We start from the raw sequence: 13,689 nt of genomic DNA on the forward strand, positions 1-13,689 counted from the left end.
CCAGTTATCTTGAAAAGTGTCAGTCGTGAAAGAACAGGAAAGAAAATGGGAAAGTCACAGATAGAAACACTTAAAGAGACATGACACTAATTGCAGTGTGATATTCTGGATTGGATCCTGGAAGAGAAAAAAGGACGCTGGGGGAAAGCTGGTGAAATTGAATAAAATGTGTAGTTTTGTTAACATTATTGTATCAGTGTGAACTTCTTTGTGTTAATGACTATGTAAGATGTTAACATTCATGAAACTGAGTAAAGAGCATGTTGAAACTCTGGAAGTTGAATAAAATTAACTAAAAAGTTAAATATAGCTGGTTAACAACTAGAACTTAAAATGGGTTTATAAGAAATATGAATTGAATTAAGTAAGCATTTACTACATGCCCATTAATCCTATAGAGCAGTCAACTCTAGCCCTAATATCAGGTATACACTGGTAGGTATGAACCTATTAACTCAACAAATATCAGATTATTAAAGAACTGAGACAAATTTTGAATCTTGAATCTTGAAAGAAGCAATCAACCTTAAGTAGCCTGAAAGTAGAGACAATATTCTCATCTTTGCAGTCCCACACAAATCATAGTATCTGTCATTTAATAGTGCTTAAAGTATATGGAAAGAATAAGTAAGAAATGGATGGAAATTTGAGATTACAGGTATATTATTCAGTATTTTCAAAGTTTTCTTTTCTCAAGACACATACTAGAGGGTAAAAAGAGTACTAATCATTTCTTTTGTCCTAATATCTAAATATGTTGATCACCAGTAAGTGATATGGCCCATTTATAATAGATTTTATTCTTTTTCTTTAAATCTCTAATGTGTCAAGTAGGATTAGAGATGCATGGTTTTCCTCCCCAATGAAGAGTCTGTCTTGTCTCAACATATGATTTATCATAGTAAATATCTTCTAAAAAAGAAGTAAAATAAGAGAATATAATGATAACAGTAGAACAGTCACTTAATTAGGCAAGTCTGTGAGATCCTTTTAAGCTAGTGTCTGAAAATAGTCCATGGACCTGAGGCATTCTGAAAAAGTTACTTTTTTGGATCAATCTCAGACCTACCAATTCAGTCATTATAGGGGTGTGGCTTAGGAAATTGCTTAAAAACAACAACAACAACAACAACAACAACAACAACAACAAATGAAATAATAATGTAATTAAATTTTTTCAAAGTACTGACCTATCAGCTGAACATGAAACTGAGAGCATGACCTTTAATTTTACTTTAGGTTTTTTTTTTGCTTATTTTCCTAGATGACATACATATTCTCAGCCTATTTTGTGTGTATGCACCATTAAGCACAGTCAGTTAAAAATCACAGAATGCCTGTTTTAAAAATAAATACATACATGACAGATTGACATAGGTGGTAACATAATCTCAACGTATACTAACACTATTAAATCAGTAGCTGGAAATGCTCACTGCTTTACCTGAGAGACCAGCAAAACCCCAGGCAGGAGCAATGGTTATCTGATATTCTCTAATGTCATGTATTTCACATATATTTCGTAATGCTTTATAAAAGATGTTTGAGATATATATATATACACACACATACATAAATCAAAACAAAGATAATTTTTAAAACTACATTAATTACATTACTCAGTATGTCTATAGTCATTTAAACTAAATACACACAGCTGAGGAACATTTACTTCCGAACTTTTCCACTGGAGATGCATTCTAGGAAAATTAAAAACAAACCTTGGGGCACAATTAAAATACAACCCTCAAGAGATCAACAATGCTAATTGACCAATTTCTTTATCATATAACTTTGCAAGTTTAAAAAGAGATGCTGGTATACTAGATTTCAGAAGACAATCCTTTTTTTAAATGGGACTGCTTTAGAAATACACTAAGAACAAAATTAATCCTGAATACAAATCTAAGTTTGACCTAAAAAAAAATAGATTTTAATTCTCAAGAAGACACACAAAAATAAATAATTATTTTGTTAATTCTGTTATTTTTATCCTATCAATGGAAGATAATACATGCATTATCCAGAACTGTCATCAAAACTATCCACATTTTTCCATAAAATTCCTAATACCAATAGGGGTGCATTATATAGGAAACAGAGCCCTGTGCTAACAGCAGCAGCAACAGCAAACACAACAGACACAAGCCAATATACTGAGAATTCATGGGATTCAGATTTATAGAGGAGAGAGATCTAGCCATATGCCAAAAACTAATGGTGGATTTTGCAAAGGTTGCAAAATGTTTTCTCTTCTTATTGTCTGAACATAAACCTGAAAATAGATGGAAGAGAGCTGAGAGAGAAGGGGTTTTCTGTTTGATGACTCAATACCAGGTAAGTCTAATTTTATCATTCTTTTCTTTGTTGTGTGTGTGCATGTGTGTGTGTGTGTGTGTTTCTTACACTGAGAAACATTTTCTTTTTACATGCCTGCATCTCCAGTAAGCTTTAAGAATAATGCCAGGCAAGACAAAATGTCTTCATGGACTAAATGCTACTTAAAGGAATGAATGGATAAACAAATAGGAGCGTTGTGAACGTGGGAGACCCTAAATGATTAAGTATACTTAACCAAGCAGAGTGCTAAATGTCTCAAATGAACTTGCAGTAATATCATGCTAGTTTCAGTTTTATTTATCACATACTTGTGTCAATTGAGTTGGGCAAATAAGTTCTCTAATTTCTAGTGAAATCACCTTATGTTTTAATTGTTTTAAATATAACAAATCATATTCCTTTTACCATTTGTAGGCTTTTTATTTTTGAAAATTGCTATTTGGCAATGAATTAGATATTACCTGAAGTTGTAGATAACCAGGTGCTTCATGCTGGAAACAAACATGGTCACTAACCACACACATCAAACAATCTGGCTATGTGACAGGGTAATTTCCTCGTTTGGTAGTAGCGAACCAACAGAAAGAAAGGACATGTGGTAGAAAAAAGTATACCGAAGTTTAGCATTAACGTATAAAAAAGCAAAAAATTGCTTTCCTGTTTTATCTGTGTGTAAGCTTTATATGCTTTATGTATTTATAAAATATATTTTATAAATCATATAAAAATTTGTATATGTATTTTATAAAATTTAAGAAAGCTTTATTGATTCCAAGGAAATATTTGTTGTGCCCATCTAAGATATTATTAAGCTCTTATAATAACCCTGAAAAGTGTCATTAAGAAGACTGACACACAAAGATATCATTGAATTCACAAATCACAGAGCCTCCTTTCCTAAACAACTTTATATTTTCTGAGAATACCTTACAACTAATCCAGTAGGTAAATTCCCAAGTATACGGTTTGGGGCCCAGAGATACAGTAGGGTTGAAGATGGTATATTTCAGGAGGAATCCTTCAAATGTCACGCTCCATAAATATCTTTGAGTGCAATGAGTTCCACAGGATTGTGAACTTGGAATTTTTTTTTTTTTAATCAGCATGTCAATTCTCTTAAAAAAAAAGAAAATTATATATAAATTTTCAATTAAATTAAAGTCATTAAATATTTGCTCCCCACCTGTCACTCTTTCATTATGGGAGTCTAAGTCAATGCTGGTTATCTTTAGGGTTGAATCCTTCTCTAACTTCTATCACTGTTACTCAGCAGGTAAGTCAAAGGCCTAGGCTGATAAAAGTGGCTGGGAACAATTTCACGGAGGTGACTTTCTTCATTCTCTCTGAATTTGCAAATCACCCTGAACTGCAAGTCAGCCTTTTCTGGATATTTCTCTTTATATACCTATTCACTGTATGGGGGAACCTTGGGCTAATTATGTTAATCGGAATTGACTCTCAGCTTCACACTCCTATGTACTTTTTCCTTAGCAATTTAGCACACATAGGCATATTTTATTCCTCTACTGTAATCCCCAAGGCACTGGTGAATTTCCAGTCAAAACAGAAAACCATCTCCTTCATTGGCTGCTTTGTTCAAATGAACTTTTTTGTGGGTTTGGTGTGTAGCGAGTGTTTTCTTCTGGGGTCAATGGCCTATGACCGCTATGTGGCAATCTGCAATCCCTTACTGTATTCAGTGGTTATGTCCCAGAAAGTGTGCAGCTGGTTGGGAGTCATGCCATATACAATAGGCTTCACAAATTCTCTGATATCCATCTGCATGATAAGCAATTTGGCATTCTGTAATGCCAGCATCAACCATTTTTTCTGTGACACCACAGCTCTTTGGCCCTGTAGTGTGGAGATGCCTTCAGCACAGAAATGGTGATCTTTGTTTTAGCTGGTTTCACCCTTCTCAGTTCCCTCTTCATTATCACCATCAATTACACGCCCATCATCTCAGCCATCCTCAAGATCCAGTCTGCGGTAGGCAGACAGAAAGCCTTTTCCACCTGTGCGTCCCACCTCCTGGGTGTGGCCGTCTTCTATGGGTCCCTGATTTTCACATATCTGCAGCCCAATAACACATCATCCTTGACCCAGGCACAGGTGGTCATCCCAATGCTGAATCCGCTCATCTATAGTCTGAGGAACAAAGACGTAAAAAAGGCTCTCCTGAGAGTCATACATAGAAAACTTTTTAAATGACAAATTTCTGCTTGTTGTAATTAAAGAAAAGTTGGATGGTTTCAGGCATTCAATTGCTACAACAATTAGGAAAAGACTAGAGTAAGTCCAAAGGCATAACACAAACTGAATAATAACTTAGAATCTTGACATAAAGGAGGTGAATTATCATTTTATTTGTTTATATGGAATACTGAATCTCTGTCTTAGGAGTTCATTTCAATACATAAATTATTCAGACATAGACATGCACAAACAAGTAAGGAAAGCAGGGACTGAGTCCCTCCCTGCACATTCTTGCATGAGCATGCCATCACACCACACACGTTAAACAGCAATTATACTGACTGTCCATATGGTTTGACGTTCTCTTTTCTCAGCCATCATCAAGCTGAGTGTAGAAAATGAGTAGTAGATTGAGACGATGACTCTTAAATATCGTTAACAAGAAATGATGGCTGATGGCCTAAGAGCAAAGGAAAGGGTACAGAGTTAACAAAAGCAAATGTAATTCCAGGGTTGGAGGGGGTAGTGGTTGAAGTCATTTCAGTGAGGTGTAAATACTAGTGATGACAAGCGACACTGGGTAGTACAGAGAAATCTCCAGGTAATGTGGGTTCCTCTTGTCCTAACAGTTAAAATTTTGATCATTTATCTTGATCATGATCCTTGATTACATAGAAAATTATGGGTCTATGAAGCGGAGTATGGTCTTCATCAAAAACAGCAGAGTTCTACTTCATAGCAACAATAATGTACCTTCCTAAGTTCAAAGACTTGACAAACTTAAATGTGTGTGTGTGTGTGTGTGTGTGTGTGTGTGTCTGTGTGTGTGTGTGTGTATAAATGAAGCACTAACTGTAACAAAATTCCTGAAGCATTTTGGAGGTATCGATGGAGACTCTGATTTCTTCAAATCAGGCAGAAAAAGCTTCATTAAGTCTATAGTATTAGAAGGAGGAATGGGATTTTGTTTTATTTTTCTTTGAAAAGAGACTTCAACATAAATCCCATTTAATGGATTTATGGAAAAGATGTAACCCTCAGGACTGCTTTCCTGTGCATGAATCATTGAGTCATAACCAGAGGAGCTGGGCAATCACATTTTAAAATGTATGTTGGAAGTGTCAGATAGTTAGACAAGTGGGGGCACCAGGCAGATGGGTGGGGGAGAGGGAGGACGGTCTGGAAAATGACATTATGCCCACATGCAGCTTAAAGGGGGTTTATTTTTTCTAAATGAGCACCAGCAAGAAACCGGGTAGGACTCGACAGCCCCGACTGCGTAGTAGCGGAAAAGACTTGACCAGACATGATCCAATGCTCACTGTATTCTAATTAACACTGCTGTTTGCCACCTCCTATGGGGTGTGTGCACCATGGGTAAGGATGTGCACAAAGGGGCCAGACAGGACTAAGCACTCCAGGGGTAAAAGCTGTCAATCAATCAAAAGGCCACCTCTGAGCGAGGGCATAAGGGAAAGTGCTGACAAAAATGAGCACCTTTCCTCCCTTGGGGCAGCCCACCTACCATCCTTGGGGGTGCACTTTTCCTTTTCTAAATAAATCTTTTAAAATCTCTTGCTACACAATGCACCATCTCCCAACTGTAAATTTATGTTTTGAGTATGATGAGAACTGGGGTCTGTACTTTTTGTGGTAACATAAGGAACTGAAGATTAATTTGGTGAGCTGCTTTTAAAAGAAAATGTGTGTGCTTATAATAGTTCTTTTTTTTCCAAGATTGAGAGAACTGTCCTTCACTCTTTGAGAGAAGTTTGTTTATTCGACTTGTGCTCCACAACAAAATGTGTAGCAAATGTACCACATATGAAATATGTAAGTAAATATTTTCTTTCCTTTTGGAGCATGGTGACAGATCCATGAAGGTCAGGAATTCCATCTGACTCAGTTTAGTCAGTCTAGTAAGCGTGCAGTGCCTTTGTAATGTTCCTGTCAACCATCTGTGTTCCTTAAGATTGTGTTCCATTTCATCACCTTTCACCACCTTTTTCTATGAAAATAAAGAAAAAAGTAAAATTGTTTCTTAACTTGTTTTATTTTTAAGAACCTTTGCAGAAATTCCTGAAGAAACAAATTCCTCCATGAAAATAAAACAAGACTGGCTTTTTGATAGCAGGTAGAGTCAGACTTACTCTTGTGCCATTACACAAAAATTAGAGGTCCATTCAGAAATGAATTTCAGATTATTATCTGAGAATTGGAGAAAGCAGTGTAAAATAACTTAGGGCTTTGCACAGGATATTTGCCTTTTCAAAATATGGGGGAAGGGGATGGTAGAAAAACTATCTAAAAATAGCTAAAGAAAGTAAATAAGAAAGAAAAAATACATCTCAGAAAAAGAAAGTATAGAAATATCGGTATTATAAAATATAAATATATTAGAGAAAAAATAAATAATTTTATATTTATAAAATATAAATATATATTTTTATAATTAAATAATATATAATATATACATTATATATCTATAAAAATAAAATATATTTATAAAGTGTAAAAAATTCCTCTAAAAAAACAAAGATTATCAGAGTGAATCAACATATAAACTCCAGGATATTATAGTTTTTACACAAATTTTACCATAATAAAGTGATGGAAAACATTAGGATAAAGTATTTCCATCAAACATTTTTTATTACACTTGTTGGTTTACCACTTCTTCCAGATATCTGTATAATTTTCTACTTCACTTCTTTCAGTGTGACCTGATCACTGAAGATTTCTTTGAAGAAATGTATTTTTAGAAGGAAAAATCCAACTGTCTCCGTGCATCCTCTCCATTTGTTTTTCTCCACAGCACTTACCACCACTGACATACAAATACTGCTCCTGTCACCCCCCCTCTCATCATAGAATAACACTCTTACTAGATAGTCCTTTCTGTCCCTCAAATTCTATGGACTGTTCCCTGCACAGGGCCTTGGCATGGATGATCCCCTATCCGAACCTCTTTCCTACAATGAACCTGCATGACCAACTCTTCCCTCCTTCAAATCTTTGCTTAAATTCCAACTTTTTAAATTTCAGCCTATCTTGATTATATTATTTCTGATTGTTTCCTCATGCCCTTATTCCAGAACCCCCATCCTCTAAGCTGTTTTACATTGTATTTATTTTTATTGTACTTTTTACCCTCTAACATATCACAAAATTTTGTATTTTGTTTGTTTGTTTGTTTGTTTATTTGTTTCAACCTAGCTTAGAATTTGTAATCTATAACACTATAATGGATAAGGCCAGATTTCATATCAACATTTGACTTTTTTCCCCAGAATCTATGAATCATTTATACTAATGGTTTCAATTAATCCATCAATTTCAACAAATTTACAAAATTTAACTGAAAGGACTTACATTTTCTGACTGCAATGCAATACAATTTAAAATTGTTATTTAAAGGTTAAAAATATAGATTTTTCAGCTTGAAAATTAAGAACAAATTTTTTTAAGTCTTGAATTGTCTTAGTCAAGTAGGAAAATTTAAAATTTATCTTAAATTACCTATATACTATATGACAATGATAATAATTAATATCTCTACATATAAATTAAAATTAAAGTAACACTCAGATGAATAATGCAGATATTAAATTCCTGTATTACTAAACAGGTATCAAAAGAAAATGAAACAAGTAAGTATTAACAGGTGCTAGAGAAAAAACATAATTCAGTATGAAGGGGAGCAGAATTTTCTGTGCCAAACTATGCCTCTTTGCCATAAAGGTTATCTTGAGCTGGTTATTTTCAAGAAGCAATAGACACAGGAGAAGCTCTGAAAATTAAATAGAAATTATGTTTTTGTAAGAGACATTTACATTTAAAAAAGATATCTCCATTTGTAAGGATGTCTCTGTACCAGGAAGAGAAAGATGCTTAAATCTCTAGAAACTCTTATCAATGAAGAAGGCAGGAAATTGAATATGCATTAACAAACACACTCTTGTTTCCAATGCTTTTCCTGGTTCCTATTCTTCCTGCCAATATCTTCTTGTGTCTTTAAGTGAAGATGGTACTTAAGGTGGTGGGCTGGACCATTTGGGGAGTATGTTCCTCAGTTGTCCTGGGTGTGTCCCATGTTTACAAATGGTATACATGTTATTAAATTTCTGTTTGTTTTTCTCCTCTTATTTGGTTTTTTATTACAGAAAGTGGGTCTCAGCTAAAAACCTAGAAGGGTAGAAGGAAAATTATTTGTTGTCCCCCACAAATCTAATAAAGTAAGGGAAAAAGTGATAAAACAGGTAACCATTAGTTAATTAGAAAGCAAAATGGTAATTTAATAACACTTAACCAAAAAAGTAAGAAGAATCATTCTTTCATGTGTCAAAGGAAAAAGAAAATGAAAATAACTAGAATAACCCAGGAAAGAAAGAAAGAAAAAAACATATATATATATATATATATATATATATATATGCATAGTTAAAGCTGTAATGAGCTAAGGCATTAAACTATATCATCATTAAATTAAAAAGGATTTAAAATCTCTGATCAGACTTTCATTTCTGTAATGACACAATAAATGGTATAAGAATAGCCTGAAATCATCAACAAGACTAAACATGGACAAAATTACTTCAAAATTGGGAAAATATTAAGCAAGAAAAACTTGCTCCTGGTAATTTTGCAATTACCATGGTTATTGAGGTGGCATTTGCATTGGAAATTACCATTAGTCTCTCTTTTGGCTTGACTTCTAAAGTTACCTAGTGTCAAATAGGTTTATGCTGGCCTCTTAATCTCCAAGTAAGCCTGTGTTGATGAAAAATTAATCAGTCAATCTAATAAATAGTTGGAAAATTTTATTCAAGACAAATTGAGGATTATAACTTGGGAACAACCTCTCAGAAACTTCCAAGAACTGTTCCACCCAATAGAAGTCAAAGGACAGTAATAGAAATTTTTGAAACAGAGGACTGTACATTAAATAACATATTATTGACAGTTTATACAACCCAGATGTCAGCATACAAACCGAGTAGTGGGGCATGGGTCACCATGGCCCCTAATAAGAGCAAGGAGGAATGTTATGTTTTAAGGAGTTTTCTTATTGACACTAGGAGATTATTGCTCTTTATGGTTGAGCAGGTATTTCTGCTGTTGGGGGAAGTTTGGCTGAAGCACTTTGCAGACACACAATGCACAGTGAGGGGAGAGAGGAGGCCAAAGGCAGAGAACATTTTTTGTGTTTAAATTTGTCTTGCCTTCTCATAAAATATGAATATTATTTGACACATGTTTGAGCAGCACTAACTTTTGATGAGTAAAATTGCCCTTCCAAAGTTCATCAAAGATACAATATATGCAAAATTACCTCCTTTATCCATACCAACTAATTATCTCCTGAAATTAAGGAGTTTGAGCAGACTTTCCTGTAAGAGTCATCTTTAAATCTACATGAAACTTGATTTTATTATCATGAATTAATGAAAGATTCAAAAGGCTATTTTAATCTGATTCTCAGTCTAACCCTTTTTAGAGCCTTCTTTTGTTTCCTCATCTTGGATAAGTAATGTTCAATAAAACCATTGACATCTGATGAACATTTATAGAGGGAAATTAGTCATAGGATATCAATCAATGCATAATACATGAAATTATGGGTCTAATGAATGACTAATATAACATTGGTCATAGTATATTATGAAATTTTAGTTATAAAATTAGGATGGGTACTGATTATACAGGCTCATAATATTTATGCAAATCTAGAGGTATACAAATAAACATTCTATAAATGAAAAAAGTAATTGGGAGAAATTTATCAAAATGTTACATCAGTTTTGAATGTTTTCTTACCATTCTTTGAATTTTGTTATATTCTAATTTTGTTTTTATGAATATATTTACTCATTTAATAGCATCACACATTAAAATATAAAATTTCCTTATGAAAAATGTATCTTTCCATCCCTGATGGCTTCAGTCATAGGATAATTATTTCTCTAGAAATAGTTTCTCTACTGCCCCAGACATAAATTTAGAGCATCACAAAGGAAGCCCAAACCATTGGGCTCTTCATTGTGTGGCTTCTAAGGGAAAAGAATACTAGCTTCTCAAAACCCAGCAGAACTGCAGGTAATCCTCAAACATTTGTCTTTGGAATCCTGCCAAGCAGTCTTCCTTGAAAATTGGTCCACAGGGAAGACCAAATGTTGCATTATCATCAGTCCCCAATATATGAGGTACCCTGGCATCATCAGGGTGAGAGGCCAGCCATACTCTGCTCTGCTCACATGCACAGTGGATCGCTGATATTCTTTTGAGACATAACTTCCTGGCAAATTTTACATTTGATCAGGACCTGAACAAAATTTCTAGGTGGATTTCTTTTTTACCCCAGAATAAAACAAAATGAATGCACTAAAATTTAAAAAGAACTTATCCAAACAAACAAATACTATATTACAGAAATTTTCAACTTAAATGGTTTTCACATTTTATTTGTGAGAAAAATTTGAGGTTGACATGTTTCTAGACAGATAATATTGGAAGACGATACTTTTTCACCAACATTGGCTCACAGTGAGTATTGTTCTCGAAATTAGAAGGTTTTAGTCAGGATAAAATAAAATGGGGACATAACCAGAAGAGCATGTGTACGTACAGAATATAGATCTTACCTTGCAATAACCCCAGGATTCATGGAATCAGAGATATAGAATTGATGGAATCATGGTTTACAAGTAATGTGCATATTTTCAGAAAAAAAATTGTTTTGAAGGGTCAAGCTTTGAAAATATTATATGTTTTGAAAATTAATACTAATATGGGATCCAAAATTTTAATGCACCTTACTAGAGTCTTCTAGGGTTGAAATTTGTCATCTTGTGTTAAATAAAATTGGAAACAAAAGGACAATACATGATGCATTAAAACTATTTTTCTATCTTTGTTTATTATGTACCTAGAATTTATCCATCAGGTTTTCTGAAATTAATTGTAAATAGGAACATAGTATTATGAGCATGCTCTCTGGAGTTAATCGATCTTGTTAGAATTCCAGAGTCAATATTGAATAACTGACTCGGAATAAGTTACCTATATTCTCTTTGCCTTTTTCTCACCTAAAAAATGTGGCTACATGTACTACTTATGATATAATAATTTTATGGAGATTAAATGCATTAATAACAGGAAGCATATAGAATAGTATCAGGGTTATTGTAATTAACCACTATATTAACTTTTATTATATTTTATCCAAATTTCAGTTTATACCTATTCCTATATTTCTCAATCAAATTAAGGATTTTCTCTCCATACTCTGTACACTATATTATTATCACTTTCTATTAACACTGAACTAATACAAATGTCATGGCATTCATATAAACCCAAATCTTTTTGAAGTACTTCCTGTTAAGTATTAGCTTTGATTTCTCAACAGTTTATAGCATTTGAACACTATGGGTCAAAGGAATAACACGCAAGTGTCCAGCTTCATCCTTCAGGGGCTGACAGATTCTGCAGGGATCCGGCTGGCCCTCTTCACGCTGTTTCTCCTGATATACCTGATCACCATGGTGGGGAATGCGGGGATGATACTGATAATCCGCCTGGATCTCCAGCTTCACACCCCCATGTATTTTTTCCTCAGTCACCTCTCATTCCTTGACCTCAGTTACTCAACTGTCATCACCCCTAAAACCTTAGAGAACTTACTGACCTCCACCAAGTCTATTTCACGGATGAACTGCTTCACCCAGTTGTACTTCTTTGTCTTCCTGGGTGCCACTGAATGTTTCCTTCTCTCCTCAATGGCCTATGATCGCTATGTAGCCATCTGCAACCCTCTGCATTACCCCATAGTTATGTCCCTGAGACGCTGCTGCTTCCTCATCCTTGGGTCCTATTTGATTGGCTTTCTGGACTCCTTTGTCAATGTCCTTTGCATAAGCAGATTGCATTTCTGTGAATCCAATATAATCCAGCACTTCTTCTGTGACACATCCCCAATCTTAGCCCTGTCCTGCACTGACACACATGACATCGAAATCATGATATTCATTGTCACTGGCACCACCCTAATGGTGTCTCTTATCACAATATCTGTGTCCTATGTGTTCATCCTGTCTACTGTCCTGAAAACTAATTCCACCTCCGGAAAGCAAAAAGCCTTTTCTACCTGTGGCTCACATCTCCTGGGAGTCACCATCTTTTATGGCACTATGATTTTCACTTATTTGAAACCAAGTAAATCTTACTCCTTGGGAAAGGATCAGGTGGCTTCTGTTTTTTATACCATTGTGATCCCCATGCTGAATCCATTCATTTATAGTCTTAGGAACAAAGAAGTAAAACATGCTTTCTGTAGAGTCACTCAGAAGAGAGAGGGATCCAGGCAATTAAAATAACAGTGATGCTAAACTTTTAAATTCATCTATTTTTTCTTGCTTATGGTGTATTTCCTTGCTCTCTTTCCAGAGACAGTAGAATCCTTTTTTTTTCTTTTTCCTTCTGTTGTGCTATCTTTCATTTGACCATTTATGATCTGGGAATTACCAGGAATATGCCTTTAGAAATTCACATAGTAATTGGAAACTATGAAATGTTAAATCTCTGGTTTAAATACTTGTTTTTAAGGGCAACTGACTTGCAAAATGAAACAAAATACAGTTGTCATCTTTTAACCTGTATCATACAAATTCCCATGCATACTCCAACTTCAGAGAATTTCACTTTGGAAATAAGCTCCATTGGAGGAACAATGATAACACTTTTATCGATTATTTCATATTTTATGGAGAAGCAATATAGCAGAGTGATTATGAGCATTTGCTTTGGAAGCAAACACTCCAGAATTCAGACTCTGTATCTGCTGTCCTTTTAGCTGCATAACCCTTTAATAAATCACTGAATCTTTTCAGTCTCAAGTGTCTTCGAACACATGACATAAGTAACAATTCCACATCCATATAGTTAATATAAATATTATATCAGATAATGGATATAAAACATTTAAGGCGGTACTAATAAATGCTGGCCATCATAATCGGAACACTCATTTTCCTGAGTATTTTTAATGCACATGAGCTTTTTTGTAAAGAACACTTCTTTCTGTTTTATAAATTAGTTTCGATTGATTTGAAGAACAAAAATACAAAAGGCAAAGGAAAAACTGAGCGCTTCACA

The 13,689-nt window shown here is 34.4% G+C and overlaps 2 protein-coding genes across 2 annotated transcripts; both read left to right on the plus strand.

Moving 5' to 3' along the window:
* Window positions 1-2,322: 2,322 nt before the first annotated feature.
* Window positions 2,323-4,551, plus strand: LOC105081014 (olfactory receptor 8I2). Its single transcript, XM_010970135.2, is given in 3 exon segments — window positions 2,323-2,337; window positions 3,614-4,184; window positions 4,187-4,551. Coding segments are annotated over 3 exon segments (951 nt in total).
* A 7,412-nt stretch (window positions 4,552-11,963) lies between these two features.
* On the plus strand, window positions 11,964-12,911 carry LOC105081043 (olfactory receptor 8H1-like). The gene has a single exon (XM_010970164.2). It carries the CDS (start codon window positions 11,964-11,966, stop codon window positions 12,909-12,911), a length of 948 nt encoding a protein of 315 aa, XP_010968466.2.
* The last annotated feature ends 778 nt before the right edge of the window (window positions 12,912-13,689 follow it).

Source organism: Camelus bactrianus, chromosome 23 (assembly GCF_048773025.1).
Source record: "Camelus bactrianus isolate YW-2024 breed Bactrian camel chromosome 23, ASM4877302v1, whole genome shotgun sequence".
Lineage (NCBI taxonomy): Eukaryota > Metazoa > Chordata > Mammalia > Artiodactyla > Camelidae > Camelus > Camelus bactrianus.

Coding starts and splice junctions, on each gene's coding strand:
- LOC105081043 (XM_010970164.2), top strand. CDS start 11,964: ATGGGTCAAAGGAATAACACGCAAGTGTCCAGCTTCATCCTTCAGGGG.